Here is a 19207-nt window from a genome sequence, read left to right on the forward strand (position 1 = left end):
ACCGGGCGCTGGGGGAAGGGGGCACCAGGGACGCAGGACAGGTGGAGAGGGGGTGGCGTCGGGGACCCCCCCCCCCCCCTAGTACTAAGAGAGGTCGTCGTCGGGTGACCTCGGGAGTTGCTTTGTGGCGCCGCCTTCCACTCTGGCGACGACGGCTCTCTGCCTCTGGGTCAGGGGAACAGATCCAGCCCCGCTAACCGGTCAGCGCCTTCCTTTCCCCAGCGGGCGCCGCAGTCAAGAGTCCTTGTAGGCCAAGCGCAGCTGCTGGGGAGCGGCTGGCCCGGTGCAGGCCAAGGGAGGAAGCGAGTGGACCTGGGGCGGGCGGGGGGAAGGAGGGTCGCCGGCGGCGCCTGTGTTTGTTGCTTCTTCTCCTTCTCCCCCCTGCAGGCGGCGGGGTGGGCAGCGAGGTGTCGCAGGAGAGCCTGCTGCTGCATGGGCCCTTCGCCCGCAAGCCCAAGCGCATCCGCACCGCCTTCTCGCCCTCGCAGCTCCTGCGCCTGGAGCGCGCCTTCGAGAAGAACCACTACGTGGTGGGCGCCGAGCGCAAGCAGCTGGCCGGAAGCCTCAGCCTCTCCGAGACGCAGGTAAGTCCCTCCCGCCTCTCCAGGGCCCTTAGGACCCCCCCCACACACACACACACAGGGACACCCAGGCCCCGCCTGGCCTGGAGGGCTGTGATTGGAAATCAATGTATTGCCTCTTCTGCATTTTATGGCAGCTCTTCCTCCCATTGTCTACGTTTGGAGAAGAGAGGCCATTCTTAGCTTTGTACTCAAGATGTAACGATGTAGAAGCTAGTGACTGTTATTTTACTCCCCGTTTACCCTTCCCTTGTAGTTTTCAGTAAAGCAATCATATTCTTTTAAAGACACGTGACCTCTGCGTGTTCTCTGCTGTTCTACTCGCTTCTAACTCTGCTAAATAGTATTTTTCTCAAATAATACCCAATAGGTTATGGGCCCCAGTGTTAAGGGCTCCAGTTGTGGGCAACAGTTGTTTTTTTTGTGTGTGTCAGTTGGGCAGCCAGAAGCAGAGATATGTGTGTGTGTGTGTCTGCTGAAGGGCAGGCAAATTTTTAAAAGCTGTTTTGCAAGAGTCTCAGTCTTTTTTTATATACCCGAAGAACACCTTCTCAGTCCCAGAGTTTGCCTTGCTGCATGCAGGTAAAACCGAGGAGGTGGGGTGCATTCTTTGGGGTTTTGTGGGTTTTTTTGCGGAAAGAAAGTGCCTTTGCTTCTAAGCCGAGACCCTTTTGAGACGCACAAAGCAGCTACGCCGCTAATCCTTTGCTGACCAGAGTGGAACAATGTCGACGCCAGCAACATCCATGCATCATGTCGGTAACACGCATTTAAATCTCCCAATTCTCTCAAATGCAAATTTCGTTTGGTGGGACGTCCGTTTGAAAGCAATGCTTAAGTCCCAAGCAGCCTCGGATGTACTCACGAAGAATCCCCCTAAAAATCAAGCAGAAAAGGAAAAGTTTGATAAAATGGATGGTTTGGGAATCTCTTTGAACTTGGGAAGCATTAACAAAAAGGAGATCAGAATACTCCCCGAACATACAACAGCTAAGCTGTGTATGATTACCTCAGTCAGAAATACCAGTCAAAATCAGAGACCAATAGCCTCTTCCTCCTTCAGAGTTTATTAAATATGAAGATGAGAGAAGGAGAGAAAGTGAATGACTTTTTAAGCAAAGTAATGAGTACAGTTTCTGAACTGCAAACTCTAGGAGACCCAGTCTCAGATAAAACTGTTGTTGCTCTGGTCCTCAATGCACTTTCAGGCTCATATGCTAATAAGCTGCTGTGCTAAAGGTACAGAAAGAGCTGACCTTAGAATATACAATATCCTTTTTGGAGCAGGAGGGGAACAGACGGGGAAATGTGCCAAACCCCTCATAAGCAGGAAGCACAGTCTGTGCTTAAAGTTAATGCTGGATTTCAAAGGGAACTGCAAAGAAAGATATTGTTTTATATGTGCCAAGTATGGACATTATGCGAAAATGTGTTCATCTAGATTTAGAGCATGAAGGAGATCATGCTACACGTGCTCCCACTGAAGGAATCCTCTCTAGAGGGCGTGGGAGAGGAAATGCTAAGCCCAATGCAAAGAACAAAAACCTCGCATGCTGTACCTCAGGAAGCCCAGACTTACAGCCTAGCAGAACGGTGACTGAAGAGAAATCTGATACCCATGCATTTGCTGTGAAAGATTGCGACTCTAATGAGGATGGTCTGTGGCTTTTAGACTTGGGCAAATTCCTTGGACTATTTTGTTGATTTGAACAGACAGAACAGACCTAAGCTGCACCAAGTAAATGGTCAACTTCTAAAAGATGAAGGATGTGGCACTGCTGTGAACAAGGAGATTGAGAAACTTGCTTTGAATAACTGTGTGTTTTGCCCTGAAGCCTCACACTCCCTTATGTCCCCGAGACGCATAATTCAAAAGGGTTTTGAAATCAGTCTTTAAGAGAAAAGTGGCCAAATTGTGTTTGATGAGGAAACTGAATTAATACTTGAAGAAACTGATGGTTATCATTACCTGAGAAATGTTGGAGATGCTGATGGGGCAGTGTGCCATTCAAAGTCACCCACATGTGATCCCAAGAACTGTCTTTATGCTTGGCATGTCAAACTAGGTCATAGACATGTGCAAAGTGTGCAGAAGTTACTGAAAGACTGTGATATCAATGCTGTTGATTGTGGTGTGATGAAAAATGGTTGTGAGACAAGTCTGAAAGCAAAGGGAACAGCCCCCCAGCTATAAAAGTCAGCCTCCTGAACAAAATGTCAGATTTCTGGAGATGGTGCATTCCAACCTTGTGGGGCCAATTAAAGATTCAGCAGGAGGGTCCAAGTATTTTGCAACTTTTATGGAAGCAAACAGCAGATATGTCTGTGTATATCTACTGAAAAGCAAAGATCAAGCCCTTGAGAAGTTTAAATGTTCTGTTGCTGCTGTGAAAAACAAATTTGGCAAAGCTCCTGAAGTACTATTCACGGACAACGGTACTGAATATAGCAGCAGGGAGTTCCAAAGATTCCCGGAACAAGAGAGAATTGAACATAAGACTACAATTCCTTATTCCCCCCAACAGAATGGGAACGCTGAACGTTTAAATAGGACCATTCGAGGAATGGCACGTTCTATGCTGATGCAGTCTGGACTTTCAGAAATGTTCTGGGCCGATGTGGTCAACACCGCTGTATATCTCCATAATAGAATCCCATCTAAAGTGACAGGAAAATGCCCTTTCCAAATGTGGTTCAATAGAATGCCTGGACTGAAGCATATCAAGGCCTTCGGATCTAAAGCCTTTGCATTCGTAGCTAAGGAAAGAAGGGGCAAATTTGACGCAAGGGCAGAACTTGGTATCCTCGTGGGATACGCTCTTTTTGGCAAAGGGTATAGAATCCTGAACCCTGAAACTTATGAAGTGAAAGAAACCAGTGTGGTACACGTTGATGAAAGCAGCATCTTGCGAACTTCTGAACAAGCTGAGTCCACAGTGACACCTGATCAGGAAACTACTGCAATCTCTTTCTTCGATTTGGGCACTTGGAACGCTGCAGGGGCCACCTGTGACCAGGCAGGTCCACGTCCAAAGGAGAGTTCTCACTCAGAAGGGGAATCAGGAGAGCCCACGCCAAGTGAGCCAGAATCTACCACCGTGAGACAGTCAGCAAGAAGCAACAAAGGAGTACCACCACCTACACTTGGAATCTGTGCAAGTGTACAACCCGTGAGGGAAATGCCAAAGGAACTTGTTGTCAAATATACCACTCTCAGAACTCTACTAAGTATAGTAGTATCAAAGGAGATGCATGTTCAACACCTTGATATTGGGACAGCAGATGTCAAAGAGGAACGAGTGAAAGGGCTGAATGAAAAGTTAACTGCATTACTGCAAAAGCAAGGGTTCCCACCAGGAAAAACAGAACCCAGCCTGTACAAGAAACTGAAAGATGGACAGTAACAACATGTGCTAACATCAATGGATGGACTGTTGTTGTGCTGCCAAAGTGAAACTGATGCACAAGAAATTGTTGATGAACTTAACAAAGAAGAAGGACTGATTGAAATAGAATTCTGTCCTACAGAGAAGATGATCGCGGACATACTCACAAAACTGCTGGTCAAGAAGAAGTCTGAAACTCTTTGGGAAAGTTTGAATTTACGTGTCTTTAGTGTTTTAACTTGAGGAGGGGTGTTGGGATTAGCAAGTCTGCAACACTTCAGTAATTAAAAAGGTTAACCTTGTTATTGTTAGCAAACAGGAAGTCACATGCGTTTACTGTAACCTATGTGTTAGCTAGAGAGAAAGCCCACGAAAGTCTGTAGGAGGTCTTAGTTAAATGACCAGCAATAGAGTGCTGTGATGGGAAATCAATGCATTGCCTATTCTGCAGGTTAAGGCAGCTCTTCCTCCCTTTGTCTAAGTTTGGAGAAGAGAGGCCATTCCGAGCTTTGTACTCAAGATGTAAAGATGTAGAAGTTAGTGTCTGTTATTTTACCCCCAGTTTGCCCTTCCCTTGTACTTTTAAGTAAAACCATCATAGTCTTTTTAAAGACACGTGATCTCTGCGTGTTCTCTGCTGTGCTACTGGCTTCTAACTCTGTTAAATAGTATTTTTCTCTAAGAATACCCAATACCTGGCCTGCCCTACCTCTCCAGACGAGGCCGCGGGGTCTGTGGGGGAGCTGGTGTCTGCGGCTCTGTGCTCAGCTCCCCTCCCTTTGCCTGCCCTGGCAGAAGGCTGGAAGAAAAGGGGAGGGGGGCAAATGCGGGGGCTCCTGCTTGGAAGGGCTCTGGCTGCTCGGCGGTGGCAAGGCTCAGGGCCAAAATGCACCGGCCCAGGCCCACCCAAACGCATCCCACCTTGGGGCGGGCGGGGGCGTTCCTGCGCTCGGCTGTTCGATGAGGGTCTGGCAGCAGGAAGGAAAAGAGCTCCTGGCCTGCGGCGGGTCTCTGTGCCTGCCCCGAGGGGGTGCTGGGGAGAGTTCCCTGGGTTCTCTGCGCCTTGCGGAACCTTCGGGGATTCGCGGGAAGGAGGCGCGGAGGGCTCTGCCGGCGGGATTCCGGCGAGCAGCCGCCGAAGGGAGGGCGGGCCGGGGTCTGCGAGGTTCCGAGGGATTTGCCTGGGGCAGGCCGTGGGGCGCGCCGCCTCCAGGCGCCCAAGAGATCTCCGCAAGCCCCGTTGAAGAGCAGGCTCCAAAAGTGGGGGGCAGACCCCAGAGTCGGCTGCAGAGCGGGGCCGCATGGCCCGGGAGGCCTTCCCGGCTGGACGTCCGCGGGCAGTTTGGGGCCTCCGCAATGGGGCGGGGGTGTCAGGGGGCGGAGCCAGGACTCAATCGGCTGGGGGGGGGGGGTAGAGTTCGAAGCAGCTTTCTTGGGAAGAGAGAGTTGGGGCGAGGGAGCCGGGCTGGCGAAGGGGGTCTCGAGCCCCCAAGGGGGAGATTGTTCTCTACCTCACTGCTTTTGCACGTGGGGCCCAACCCGACAGAGAGACACGCGGGGGGAGCCTTCTGTCAGGACCCGCCAAAGCCCGCCCCCCCCCCCCCGCAGAGACAGCGGTCCTCTCGCCCCCCCCCCCAAGCGCTTCTCCAGGCCGGAAGTGCCGCCCAAGGGGGCCTGCGTCAGCCCCACCCGCTGGCGGCCTCGCCTCCTGGAGCTTTGTGGAGCGCTGATTTCCAAGCCGCCTTTCTCCAGAGGCTCTCCCGAGGCGGCCTCCAAAAGAGCCCCGAAGGTGCCGGCTGCTGCCCTGAGCAGCCTTCGAGGCCCTCCCCTTTGGCTTCGGCTTAGCTGGAGCCGTGCTGGAAGAGATGCAGCCTCCCGCCCGCGTCGCACCAAAGAGCCTCTCGGCCCTTTGCCTTTGCAGCCGGGAGCTGATCCGCGGGGAACCCCCTGGGCACCCGCTGGACACTCCCCCGAGAGGAGGAGGATCTCTCTATTGCTGCTGCGAGCCTTTGGGTCACTCCGGCATTTGGGGAACCTTCTGCGTCTCTAGAGAGCGCGCGCTCTTTAGCCTCCAGGGCGCTTAGTTCAGGCGGAGTTAGCAGTCCGTTTATACCCTTCCTTCCTTCCTTCCTTCCTTCCTTCCTTCCTTCCTTCCTTCCTTCCTTCCTTCCTTCCTTCCTTCCTTCCTTCCTTCCTTCCTTCCTTCCTTCCTTCCTCCCTCCCTCCTTGGGGAGGGACGGTGGCTCAGTGGTAGAGCATCTGCTTGGGAAGCAGAAGGTCCCAGGTTCAATCCCCGGCATCTCCAAAAAAGGGTCCAGGCAAATAGGTGTGAAAAACCTCAGCTTGAGACCCTGGAGAACCGCTGCCAGTCTGAGAAGACAATACTGGCTTGGATGGACCAAGGGTCTGGTTCAGTATAAGGCAGCTTCATATGTTCCTTCCTCCCTCCCTCCCGTCCTTCCTTCCTTCCTCCCTCCCTCCCTGCGAGCCGCCGCCGGTTTCCCCCCGGTTGCAGGGAGCTGAGCTCCGCCTTGTCTTTCCCGAGCAGCCCGGAGACAGCCTTCTGCGGCACAGAGCGGGGAGGTCACCCGAAGGACCGAGTGGGATGGGCTTGGTTATCCATCTGTCGGGACCTGAGTGTGAATCCCGAGCGGCTGGCCCTGCCCTAGCAGCAGTTTGGCCAAGGGAGCAGGTTGTCCTGGCAACGCTCTTGCGCACGGCTGGGGGGTGGCCCCTCAGGCCACAAAGGCCCCACCCAGCCGGCTTCTTGCCCGCCCCCCAGGCAAGCTCTTCCCCTCCCCCAGCCGCAGGACTGAGCTGCCCCGCAGGACTGTGGGGAGGAGGAGGGGGGCAGGCCACTCATGCCCAGAGCTTCCAGGCCCCCCCCCCCAATTTCCTTGACGGCCAAAGGCCTTTTCTTGAGTCATGCTGGCCGCAGGTTCAATGGGACTGTCTGGTGATGAGAAACAATCCGGAAAGCTGCGCTGTTCAACGGAGGGCGACTGCGGCCGACTGGGCTCTCTTGCTGCCTGTCCTTGTACGTCGGAGGGGACGGTGGCTCAGTGGTAGAGCATCTGCTTGGCAAGCAGAAGGTCCCAGGTTCAATCCCCGGCATCTCCAACTAAAAAGGGTCCAGGTAAGGAGGCGTGAAAAACCTCAGCTTGAGACCCTGGAGAGCTGCTGCCAGTCTGAATAGGCAAGACTGACTTTGATGGACCAAAGAGGGTATGATTCAGTAGAAGGCAGCTTCATATGTTCATATGTTCTTAAGGGGAGGAACGGTGGCTCAGTGGTAGAGCATCTGCTTGGCAAGCAGAAGGTCCCAGGTTCACATCTGCTTGGCAAGCAGAAGGTCCCAGGTTCAATCGCCAGCATCTCCAACTAAAAAGGATCCAGGCAAGTAGGCGTGAAGAACCTCAGCTGGAGACCCTGGAGAGCTGCTGCCAGTCTGAATAGACAAGACTGACTTTGATGGACCAAAGAGGGTCTGATTCAGTAGAAGGCAGCTTCATATGTTCATATGTTCTTATGTTCTTAAGGGGAGGAACGGTGGCTCAGTGGTAGAGCATCTGCTTGGCAAGCAGAAGGTCCCAGGTTCAATCCCTGGCATCTCCAAAAAAGGATCCAGGCAAATAGGCGTGAAAAACCTCAGCTTGAGACCCTGGAGAGCCGCTGCCAGTCTGAGGAGACAATACTGACTTTGATGGACCCAAGAGGATCTGACTCAGTAGAAGGCAGCTTCTACTGTCAGCTCATTGGACACCACTGAAGGGGTCATGTTTAAAAGCCCCTGCTTTGTTTCAGCTCCCTTTTCCTCTTTGTTCTCAGAGTATTTCCCTAGTGCCGACTCCAAAATGGACCTCCCTTTCAGTAGCTTGTACCTGATGCACACTTTGGAATACACCTTGAAGGCCAGTGAGGAGAGGGGGCTAGTATCAGTGGTATGCTATGGCAAAACAAATCCAAAATGTGGGCCCTAACAAAAGGATTGGTCCTTTTTGTTCTGGTCGAGAGAAAGAGACTGAGTTTCTAGACACTCTCAATGACTGTGCTATGGAGCAGATGGTCTCTGAACCTACCAGGGGTGGGGCGATCCTGGATTTGGTCCTAAGTAATGCCCAAGACTTGGTGAGAGATGTAAAAGTGATCACACCGCTTGGGAGCAGTGACCATAACGTTATTGATTTCACCGTTTGTATAAATAGAGAGTTGCCCCAAAAGACCGGCACAACCACGTTTAACTTTAAAAGGGGTAAATTCTCTGAGATGAGGAAGCATGTGAGGAGGAAACTGAAAGGAAAGGTACATACGGTCAAAACCCTTGGGGAAGCTTGGACGCTATTTAAAACTACAATCCTAGAAGCTCAGATAAAATATATACCACAAGTTAGGACAGGTATAAGAGAAGGCCTGCATGGTTAACAAAGTTACGGAAGCAGTAAAAGGTAAGAAGGACTCCTTTAAGCGGTGGAAAGTTAGTCCAAATTAGATTAATCGAAAGGAACATAGGCAGTGATGTTCTGCGTTCTTGGTGCTTGTGGCGGGGGGGGGGGGCAAAGTGGAAGGGCTTCTAGTCCCACTTGTGAAACTCCTTTTTTGTTTGGCCACTGTGTGACACAGAGTGTTGGACCAGATGGGTCATTGGCCTGATCCAACAGGGCTTCTCTTATGTTCTTATGTGACACAGAGTGTTGGACTGGGTGGGCCATTGGCCTGATCCAACATGGCTTCTCTTATGTTCTTATGTGACACAGAGTGTTGGACTGGAGGGGCCACTGGCCTGATCCAGCATGGCTTCTCTTATGTTCTTATGTGACACAGAGTGTTGGACCAGATGGGTCATTGGCCTGATCCAACAGGGCTTCTCTTATGTTCTTATGTGACACAGAGTGTTGGACTGGGTGGGCCATTGGCCTGATCCAACAGGGCTTCTCTTATGTTCTTATGTGACACAGAGTGTTGGACTGGAGGGGCCACTGGCCTGATCCAGCATGGCTTCTCTTATGTTCTTATGTGACACAGAGTGTTGGACTGGAGGGGCCACTGGCCTGATCCAACATGGCTTCTCTTATGTTCTTATGTGACACAGAGTGTTGGACTGGAGGGGCCACTGGCCTGATCCAGCATGGCTTCTCTTATGTTCTTATGTGACACAGAGTGTTGGACCAGATGGGTCATTGGCCTGATCCAACAGGGCTTCTCTTATGTTCTTATGTGACACAGAGTGTTGGACTGGGTGGGCCATTGGCCTGATCCAACAGGGCTTCTCTTATGTTCTTATGTGACACAGAGTGTTGGACTGGAGGGGCCACTGGCCTGATCCAGCATGGCTTCTCTTATGTTCTTATGTGACACAGAGTGTTGGACTGGATGGGTCATTGGCCTGATCCAACATGGCTTCTCTTATGTTTTTATGTGACACAGCGTGTTGGACTGGATGGGCCATTGGCCTGATCCAACTGGACTTCTCTTATGTGACACAGAGTGTTGGACTAGAGGGGCCATTGACCTGCTTCAACACGGCTTCTCTTATGTTCTTATGTCTGGGGCAGTGATGCTCTGTATTCTTGGTGCTTGGGAAGAGAGGCACAGTGGGAGGGCTTCTAGTGTCCTGGCCCCACTGATGGACCTCCTGATGGCACCTGGTATTTTTGGCCACTGCGTGACACAGAGTGTTGGACTGGATGGGCCACTGGCCTGATCCAACAGGGCTTCTCTTATGTTCTTATGTGACACAGAGTGTTGGACTGGAGGGGCCACTGGCCTGATCCAACAGGGCTTCTCTTATGTGCCACAGAGTGTTGGACTGGAGGGGCCACTGGCCTGATCCAACAGGGCTTCTCTTATGTGCCACAGAGTGTTGGACTGGAGGGGCCACTGGCCTGATCCAACAGGGCTTCTCTTATGTGACACAGAGTGTTGGACTGGAGGGGCCACTGGCCTGATCCAACAGGGCTTCTCTTATGTGCCACAGAGTGTTGGACTGGAGGGGCCACTGGCCTGACCCAACATGGCTTCTCTTATGTTCTTATGTGACACAGAGTGTTGGACTGGAGGGGCCACTGGCCTGACCCAACATGGCTTCTCTTATGTTCTTATGTGACACAGAGTGTTGGACTGGAGGGGCCACTGGCCTGATCCAACAGGGCTTCTCTTATGTGCCACAGAGTGTTGGACTGGAGGGGCCACTGGCCTGACCCAACATGGCTTCTCTTATGTTCTTATGTGACACAGAGTGTTGGACTGGAGGGGCCATTGGCCTGATCCAACAGGGCTTCTCTTATGTGCCACAGAGTGTTGGACTGGAGGGGCCACTGGCCTGATCCAACAGGGCTTCTCTTATGTGCCACAGAGTGTTGGACTGGAGGGGCCACTGGCCTGATCCAACAGGGCTTCTCTTATGTTCTTATGTGACACAGAGTGTTGGACTGGAGGGGCCACTGGCCTGATCCAACAGGGCTTCTCTTATGTGCCACAGAGTGTTGGACTGGAGGGGCCACTGGCCTGATCCAACAGGGCTTCTCTTATGTGCCACAGAGTGTTGGACTGGAGGGGCCACTGGCCTGATCCAACAGGGCTTCTCTTATGTGACACAGAGTGTTGGACTGGAGGGGCCACTGGCCTGATCCAACAGGGCTTCTCTTATGTGCCACAGAGTGTTGGACTGGAGGGGCCACTGGCCTGACCCAACATGGCTTCTCTTATGTTCTTATGTGACACAGAGTGTTGGACTGGAGGGGCCACTGGCCTGACCCAACATGGCTTCTCTTATGTTCTTATGTGACACAGAGTGTTGGACTGGAGGGGCCACTGGCCTGATCCAACAGGGCTTCTCTTATGTGCCACAGAGTGTTGGACTGGAGGGGCCACTGGCCTGACCCAACATGGCTTCTCTTATGTTCTTATGTGACACAGAGTGTTGGACTGGAGGGGCCATTGGCCTGATCCAACAGGGCTTCTCTTATGTGCCACAGAGTGTTGGACTGGAGGGGCCACTGGCCTGATCCAACAGGGCTTCTCTTATGTGCCACAGAGTGTTGGACTGGAGGGGCCACTGGCCTGATCCAACAGGGCTTCTCTTATGTTCTCATGTCCCAGCCACCCACCCCCCGCACACACTTTTTTCTTCTTGGAGTATTGGGGCAGGAGGACCCCTCCTGAAGACACTCGGCTCAGCCCAGGTGTGCAGTTGTGGCCCCACCCTGCCCGTTGAGGCCATAGATGCTCTGCTGGTCACTCTCATGGCCTGGCGTTCTGGGAGGGGGCAGTTAAGGAAAGCAGGACCTTTTATGTGGTGGCCCCTAGCTGTGGCACGCCCTCACCCAGCTGCTCCTTTAGGGCTGGATTGGGCATTTATTTATTTAATTCCATTTATATCCCCCCCTCCCCGCCGAAGTAGGCATGCTTTTGGTGCCTGGTTATGAAGACTTCAACCCACCCCCTCCTTTTGGCTAAACAGTTGTGCCGCCTGCTGTTTCTTCCTTGTTCTGTTTTGTTGATTAGGAATTACGGTAGACTGATGCAGGAGGGTAATCACAGGAACCCTGCAGTTTTGCTCCACTGTCTTTAATTTTTATTGCTCTGTTGTTTTATATGGTTTGCTAAATCAGTCTTAATTGCTTAGTTGTTTTTTTTTCCTTTTGAATGTGCTCCTTTAGGGTTCTTTCTCCTCTCATTTGGTGCTTGCATTTTTTTTTAATGAAGTTGAATTGAATTTTTGTTTTTTGTTTCTTGTGAATCTGCCGTAATAAATTTTGTGTAGTGGTGCGGGGCCGACATTTGAAAGCCACCTCCATATCCCTCAACTGCCAGCGACCCATTTCTCTAGAAGCAGAGGGATCAGCCCCACAGTCATTGTGCCCTGGACTAGATAACAAAACACCCTTGCTCGAAATTTGGAGGACAGCAGAAGACTTCAGGGTGGGCAGCACCCAACTGGCTTCAGCTTTTCCTAGGATTCTTGTCTCTGCCTGTGACTTTTGTCTTCTAGTAATGTGACCAAAAAACCCTATACAACAATATTATAAATGACACACTCTGTCTCTCTCTGTCTCTGGAGAGCCAGTTTGGTGTAGCGGTTAAGTGAGCGGACTCTTATCTGGGAGAACCAGGTTCGATTCCCCCACCCCTCCCCTTGCAGCTGCTGGAGTGGCCTTGGGTCAGCCATAGCTCTGGCAGAGGTTGTCCTTGAAAGGGCAGCTGCTGTGAGAGCCCTCTCCAGCCCCACCCACCTCACAGGGTCTCTGTTGTGGGGGAGGAAGGGAAAGGGGATTGTGAGCCCCTCTGAGACTGGAGTGGAGGGCGGGATATAAATTCAATGTCTTCTTCTTCTCTTTCTCTCTCTCTGGGATTGCATGCATGTCTGTGCACAAACACATTCCCCCAGACCCCCAACAGGAGATGGATGGACTCAGTCATGGAAGACGAGCGGCCTTCAGGTTGGGAGACCTGAGCCAGGCTGTGGAGTGCAGGGCGTTGTGGAGCCACGCGCTCACAGGGCTGTTTCAAGTCAGAAGTGACTGGGCAGCACTTCACACACACACACAAAGAGAGAGAGAGAGACAGGGGTATAATGATTTTATGGGATTCTCAATACGTATTTGACTATTTTAAATTTGCCTTTAAAATATCACAGGGGTTTAGCCAGCAGGAGGCCTCTTGACTAAGAAAGCAGGCCCCCCTTGTCTGATGCTCCCCCCCCCGCCCCGCTCTGTCATCTGCCCCCTGACCTTGGCAGGCAGCACTGGGGGCCGTCAGACACTCTCATCTGGGAGAACCGGGTCTGGTTCCCCACTCCTCCACTTGCAGCTGCTGATGTGACTCTGAGTCAAGTACTCACAGAGCTGTTCCTCTCAAGAGCAGTTTCTGTTAGAGCTCTCTCAGCCCCACCTGCCTCATGGGATGTCTCTTGTGGGGGAGGAAGGGAAAGGAGATTGTAGGCCACTCTGAGACTCCTTTGGGTAGTGACGGGTGGGGCATAAATCTAACCTCCTCCTTCCCCTCCCCAGGCTTTCTCCAAGGGCCTAATCTTTCCAGCATGCCTTTTAGCAAAAGGGACAGCAATGCTTGAAAATGGTATAAGGTCAGCGGTTCTTGTCCCCGGGGGAAGGCCTGAAGAGGTTTACAACATTATTTAGCCACACACAGCCTGGTTACACCCTCACAAGGGTGAGAGAGCAAGACTGGCCCAAGGTTACCCTGGCAGCTTCCACAATAAAGAGGGTGTCTGAACCCGGCTCTCCCAAATCACCCCCCCCACATCTTATTTATTTATTTATTTATATTAAGATTTATACCCCGCCCTTCTCACCTAGGTGTCTCAGGGCGGCTTATCTGTGGCTAATGTTTCTTTATGAGAAACATTAATGAAAGAATTGCAATCCATGCAATACTGGCAGTTGGCAGACTGCATGGAAAGAGAAAGAATGGAATGAAATTTGAACCCAGAGCAGAGTTTCTACATTAAGAGGCATGAGAAGCAACTGGACAGAGCAGCAGCAACCCAGGGGCTCGCTCTGAGCTACATTTTTTTTTGTCATATCTCTTTATTCATATTAATGTCCATTGTTTTATCTATACATTTATATTTTTCATATAATATGTTTTACCTATTTAAGTCCCTCTAGATTTTTACAATTTTTCTGGGGGTGTTGTTGGTCTGCATTGCACTGTGTATTTGGTCATGGACCGTAATAAAGCAAATTGATTGATTGATTGTGCGTGTGTGTGTGTAAAGTACTGTCAAGTTGCAGTCAATTTATGCCAGCCTTCTTGACTCTGCTGTTTAACCATGCTGGCATCCTCCTATATGGTCTCATATGTTTTCTACAATCTGTAGTATACATCTTATTGGAATGTCTAGTTCAGAGGCAGTAGAGATAAAATCTCTTAATTTAATTGTGTGTGTGTGTGTGTGTGTATGTATGCACACACTTTAAAGTCATGGCAACCTCTGGTGACTGACGCCTACTGGGGGCTTGGAGAAGTGAAGTGGCTGAATGGAGTCTGCTCCTGACCTCTCAACTGGGTGTTTCAAAGAAGTCTTTCATCCCACCCAAGTACTAGCCACAGTCAGTCCCGCTTAGCTTCTGAGACCTGAGGAGACCACTGGGCGTGCCTGAACTAAGCAGGTCAGGGCTAGAGATAAAACCTCCTGAAGGGATTTGACCCTTTGTAAGGAGAAGCTTCACTCCCACATCCAAGTAGATAATCTGGACAAAAAAATTCTAAAAGGGCTTTGCCTGTCCAAGCTGTTCAGCCGAGAGTTATCCAGAATTTGTCTATTAAAGGCTGTTTACCAACCTTTACATCTGATAATAAGAACAGTTAAGGTGTGCTTGGTTCTTTGAACTATAAACAGCAAACTGGGCTGGAAACCTGCAGAGACTTTTATCTTTTATCAAAAAAAGAAAGAAACATTTCTCTTTATTATGCAAGTCATGAAGAGATATGGGCATGTGAAAATTAACCCTACAATTACTGTAAAAGTAAGTGCTAAAATTGTCAAAGTTCCTCACATTGCTTAATTGTATTATAGTGAGTAATCATTTGTAAAACAAACCAGGTTTCCGTTTTGTCTCATTGCTTTTAGAGATTATAAAAAAAGCCAAGTCTTGCATGTGCAAACACAGAGAAATCACACCTCCACTTTCTTTTGGGGCCTCCATCTAGAGAAATCTGCCTATCGTGGCACTGCATTTTGATAGACAAGATTCCTAGGAAGAGATTTTTCTATCATAATTATGGGATTACTATCTAGATAAGTGATTGGTTCTTAACTAAGTATGAGATAATCAACACAAGTGCAAATGAGCCAATCAGCAAGTATACACGAGTTCTGGTAAAGCAAAAGGGGAGGGCTCATGACTCAGTGGAAGAGCCTCTGATCAGCCTGCAGAAGGTCCCAGGTTCAACCCCCACCTGCATCCCAGTTCAAAGGAGCAGACGGGAGAGGGTGGGAAAGGCCTGAGACCCGCCCCCCCCCCCGGAAGTCACACCTCCGTGGACGGGGGAGGGGTCTGATTCAGGAGAAGGCAAATTCATGGGCTCATGAGTTCATCTTAACCTCTATTAAAAAGTAATTACTCTTAACTTTTCTGTAACTCTTTCAATTAACTGTCAAAGATTAAAGTAACTTTAAGCAAGCAGAGTTCATGGACAGTTGAAGAGTGTGCGAACTCTCTGTTAACCTGCATCATCAGCAGGAAAAAGCTGGCAAAGTAATCAAAGACTGCGACATCTTCTCCGTGCCTTTCAGATTGCTTTAAACAAATCTTCTCATGTAGAAGAAATGTGTGTGCATTGCTCTTTGCTAAGGCATTGTCTTGGATAGCGTTTTCACCACCTTCACGGTTTACTGCCCAGATTGGAGCTCACACTTGGGCTTCTCTGGGTCCGTCTCAGGAGTCACCACATTGAGGGGGCAGGTGCGCTCCTCAGAGCCAGCCTTTGCCAAGAGGCATGCGCCACCCAGCCACTTCCATCTTTTCTGGGTCTGTGCTGGCATGTCCAGAAACATCCAGTTAGTTCTTCCCCACTCTCCCAACAACTAACGAGCCTTCGACTAAGGAGTGAAAGTCTTTATCAGTTCTCCATGTTGAATGTTGCCAGTTTTTAGCCTTGGAAGTCCAGCTTGTGGCTGATACACAGCAGTGATTGTCCACTGAGAAAGCTTGACGATGCAACAAGAAACACTGCCAGGATCTTGTTTGGAATTGTGGAGTATCAGCCTTGGTGTCTTCAATAGGGACTATCACAAAATGGATGTTTTTGGACCCTCTTTGTGGTTCAGGACTTTTGGCTTTATGGAAGTACCTGATGTATGGGCATGGCATTCTGATATGGAGTATATGTGTTTTGGAGTATGTTAGCAATACCGTATGTTTCGCAATTCAGCATTATATGATTTGAGTCCACACAGTGTTCTATTCAAATTTGGCTGTGTTAGATATTGTGAGCCTTGGTTGTTTACTTGTGTTAGGGGAGCGGGACAGTAGAAAAACCCCTTTTCCTGTATTCTGGGGTGGGGCTGGCATTTCTTCGCAGAGAGACTCAGCGGCTACATTTCTTTGGGGGACCCTCCTGGCTCTCTTATCTCCTGGGGTATCACCAGCTTGAAACAGGATCCACTCCGCTCCACCCTCCTTCCAGATTGCATCCCCGTGGATAAATATTTTCTTATTAAATGTATTTATTTAGACCATTTATAGTCTATCTTTTAACTTAAGCCCCACCCCAAGCAGAACTTGAAGCCCTGTGAGTGCCATAGCATCCAATGTCCCCCCAGCACCATTTGGCATCCTGCCTCCGGGCTCCGGTTGAAGGGGGTTCTCCTGGCTTTGGCATTTGTGCTCCTGCCGAGTTAATGCCACTTGCTGCAGGATCTTGTCCCTCCTCTTTGGGTGTGACTTGGTGTGTGCTTATTCCTAGAAGCCTCCAGTCTTTCTGATGGGCTGCCTGCTTTCCCTGTGCTCCTTGTCGCCCCCTTCTGTCCACAGAACCCAGCAGATGTGGAGGGGGGGGGGAGGCAGTCTCCCAAATAGAACCCCCCTCCTCTGCTCCTGCCTGCTGGCTTCATCCAGAAGTCCTTACAAAGGCTCACCTCAGGTCTTTTTTTTTATTTTAAGGCCCAGAGCAGCCCTAGTGCATCCAGTCCCTTCAAGAGAGCCCCCCCTGCTAAGAGAAGGGTGCAGTTTTAGTTTCAGGGGGTGCTTTTCTTGCCTTTTGCTTCAGGGATGGGTTGGAGTGGCTGGAAGGGTCATCTAGTCCAACCCCCTGCACAATGCAGGAAAGTCACAAACCCCTCCCCCTAAATTCAAAGGATCTGCATTGCTGTCAGATGGCCACCTAGCCTCTGTTTAAAAACCTCCAAGGAAGGAGAGCCCACCACCTCCCCAGGAGGAAGCCTGTTCCACTGAGGAACCGCTCTAATGGTCAGGAAGTTCTTTCTAATGGAATCCTAGAGTTGGAAGGAAATTCTAGGGCCATCTAGTCCAACCCCCTGCACAATGCAGGAAACTCACAAACACCTCCCCCTAAATTCACAGGATCTTCATCGCTGTCAGATGGCCATCTAGCCTCTGCTTAAAAACCTCCAAGGAAGGAGAGCCCACCACCTCCCAAGGAGGAAGCCTGTTCCACTGAGGAATTGCTCTAGTGGCCAGGAAGTTCTTCCTAATAGAATCCTAGAGTTGGAAGGGACCTCCAGAGTAATCTAGTCCAACCCCCTGCACAATGCAGGAATCTCACAAACACCTCTCCCTAAATTCACAGGATCTTCATTGCTGTCAGATGGCCATCTAGCCTCTCTTTAAAAATCTCCACAGAAGGAGAGCCCACCACCTCCCGAGGAGGAAGCCTGTTCCACTGAGGAACCGCTCTAATGGTCAGGAAGTTCTTCCTAATAGAATCCTAGATTTGGAAGGAACCTCTAGGGTCATCTAGTCCAACCCCCTGCACAATGCAGGAAACTCACAAACATCTTCCCCTAAATTCACAGGATCTTCATAGCTGTCAGATGGCCATCTAGCCTCTGCTTAAAAACCTCCAAGGAAGGAGAGCCCACCACCTCCCAAGGAGGAAGCCTGTTCCACTGAGGAATTGCTCTAGTGGCCAGGAAGTTTTTCCTAATAGAATCCTAGAGTTGGAAGGGACCTCCATAGTAATCTAGTCCCACCCCCTGCACAATGCAGGAAACTCACAAACCCCTCCCCCTAAATTCACAGGATTTTTATTGCTGTCAGATGGCCATCTAGCCTCTGTTGAAAAACCTCCAAGGAAGGAGAGCCCACCACCTCCCTAGGAGGCAGCCTGTTCCACTGAGGAATCGCTCTAATGGTCAGGAAGTTCTTCCTAATAGAATCCTAGAGTTGGAAGGGACCTCCAGAGTAATCTAGTCCAACCCCCTGCACAATGCTGGAAACTCACAAACCCCTCCCCCTAAGTTCACAGGATCTTTATTGCTGTCAGATGGCCATCTAGCCTCTGGTTAAAAACCTCCAAGGAAGGAGAGCCCACCACCTCCCAAGGAGGAAGCATGTTCCACTGAGGAATCTCTGTAATGGTCAGGAAGTTCTTCCTAATAGAATCCTAGAGTTGGAAGGGACCTCCAGGGTCCTCTAGTCCAACCCCCAGCACAATGCAGGAAACTCACAAATCCCTCCCCCTAAATTCACAGGATCCTCATTGCTGTCAGATGGCCATCCAGCCTCTGTTTCAAAACCTCCAAGGAAGGAGAGCCCACCACCTCCTGAGTAAACATGAATGAATGGACTCCTGCCCCAAGTGAGGGGACAGGGAGAGCTCAGATGTCCATTCAGCTACTTGGACACGCATTAAAACCATTTCCCTCCTAATTTCCCCTCCATTCCCCGGATAATGGAGAAATTCTCAAGTCTGGTTGACTCTCAGGTTAAGTACATTTTCAGCTTTTTTGCCTTTGGTGAGGGGAGGGGCCCTGGTGGCTCAGTGGTAGAGCCTCTTGCTTGGCATGCGGAAGGTCCCCAGTTCAATCCCTGGCAGCCTCTCCAGTTGAAAAAGCAGGTGATGGGAAAGACCTTTCTCTCCCTGAGACCCTGGAGAGAGCGGCTGCCACTCTGAAGAGGCAACACTGGCTTTGATGAATCAATTGCCTGATTTCGTATAACTGAGCTTCATGTCTCTCTCCCCCCCATCCCCGCCCTTCTGTCGCCTCCAGGTGAAGGTCTGGTTCCAGAACAGGAGGACCAAATACAAGAGGCAGAAGTTGGAGGAGGAAGGCCCTGAGTCGGACCAGAAAAAGAAGGGCTCCCACCACATCAACCGGTGGCGGATTGCCACCAAGCAGTCCAGCGGAGAAGACATCGACGTCACGTCTAATGACTAGCCGGCAGCGGGAGGTGGCTGAGGGCAAGCCGACCTCTTGCCTGAGAGGAACGTGTGGGAGCTGGAAGAGGGTCAGGCTCTGGAGACTGGGCAAGGACAGAGCAGCCACCCTCCACCACCAGGGGGGGTCATCTTCTCCATGGGGCACGCAGGAAGGACTGCAAGGCCCTGCAGGACGTGAGACTTCTCCAGTCAGCCCAAGGGGGAGTCTTTGACCAGAAGCCCCCTGGCTGGAATCTGTGCTGGCAGGAGGACCTGGGCTCCGGGAGAGGAAGGGGCACCCCCCACCCCAGGAGGAAGCCGTCCACCAGCCGTTTGAGCAAATAAACGTGTCAGCCAAGACCCACAACATCAATACTCATCTGGTCTTTGTGGGCT

The 19207-nt window shown here is 50.8% G+C and overlaps 1 protein-coding gene and 1 non-coding gene across 2 annotated transcripts in view; both read left to right on the forward strand.

Moving 5' to 3' along the window:
- EMX1 (empty spiracles homeobox 1) overlaps positions 1–18851 on the forward strand; it is a 19811-nt gene extending 960 nt beyond the window's left edge. Inside the window, exons 2-3 of the mRNA XM_060247440.1 lie at positions 388–584; positions 18663–18851. Coding sequence (XP_060103423.1) covers positions 388–584; positions 18663–18830 — 365 coding nt within the window. The 3' untranslated portion in view covers positions 18831–18851. The remainder of the gene's footprint in view (positions 1–387; positions 585–18662) is intronic.
- On the forward strand, positions 7516–7582 carry TRNAA-GGC (transfer RNA alanine (anticodon GGC)). The gene has a single exon. It is a non-coding gene; the product is annotated as a tRNA-Ala (tRNA).
- Positions 18852–19207: the final 356 nt, after the last annotated feature.

The sequence above is a fragment of the Heteronotia binoei genome, chromosome 9, assembly GCF_032191835.1.
Source record: "Heteronotia binoei isolate CCM8104 ecotype False Entrance Well chromosome 9, APGP_CSIRO_Hbin_v1, whole genome shotgun sequence".
NCBI classification, from domain to species: Eukaryota; Metazoa; Chordata; class Lepidosauria; order Squamata; family Gekkonidae; genus Heteronotia; species Heteronotia binoei.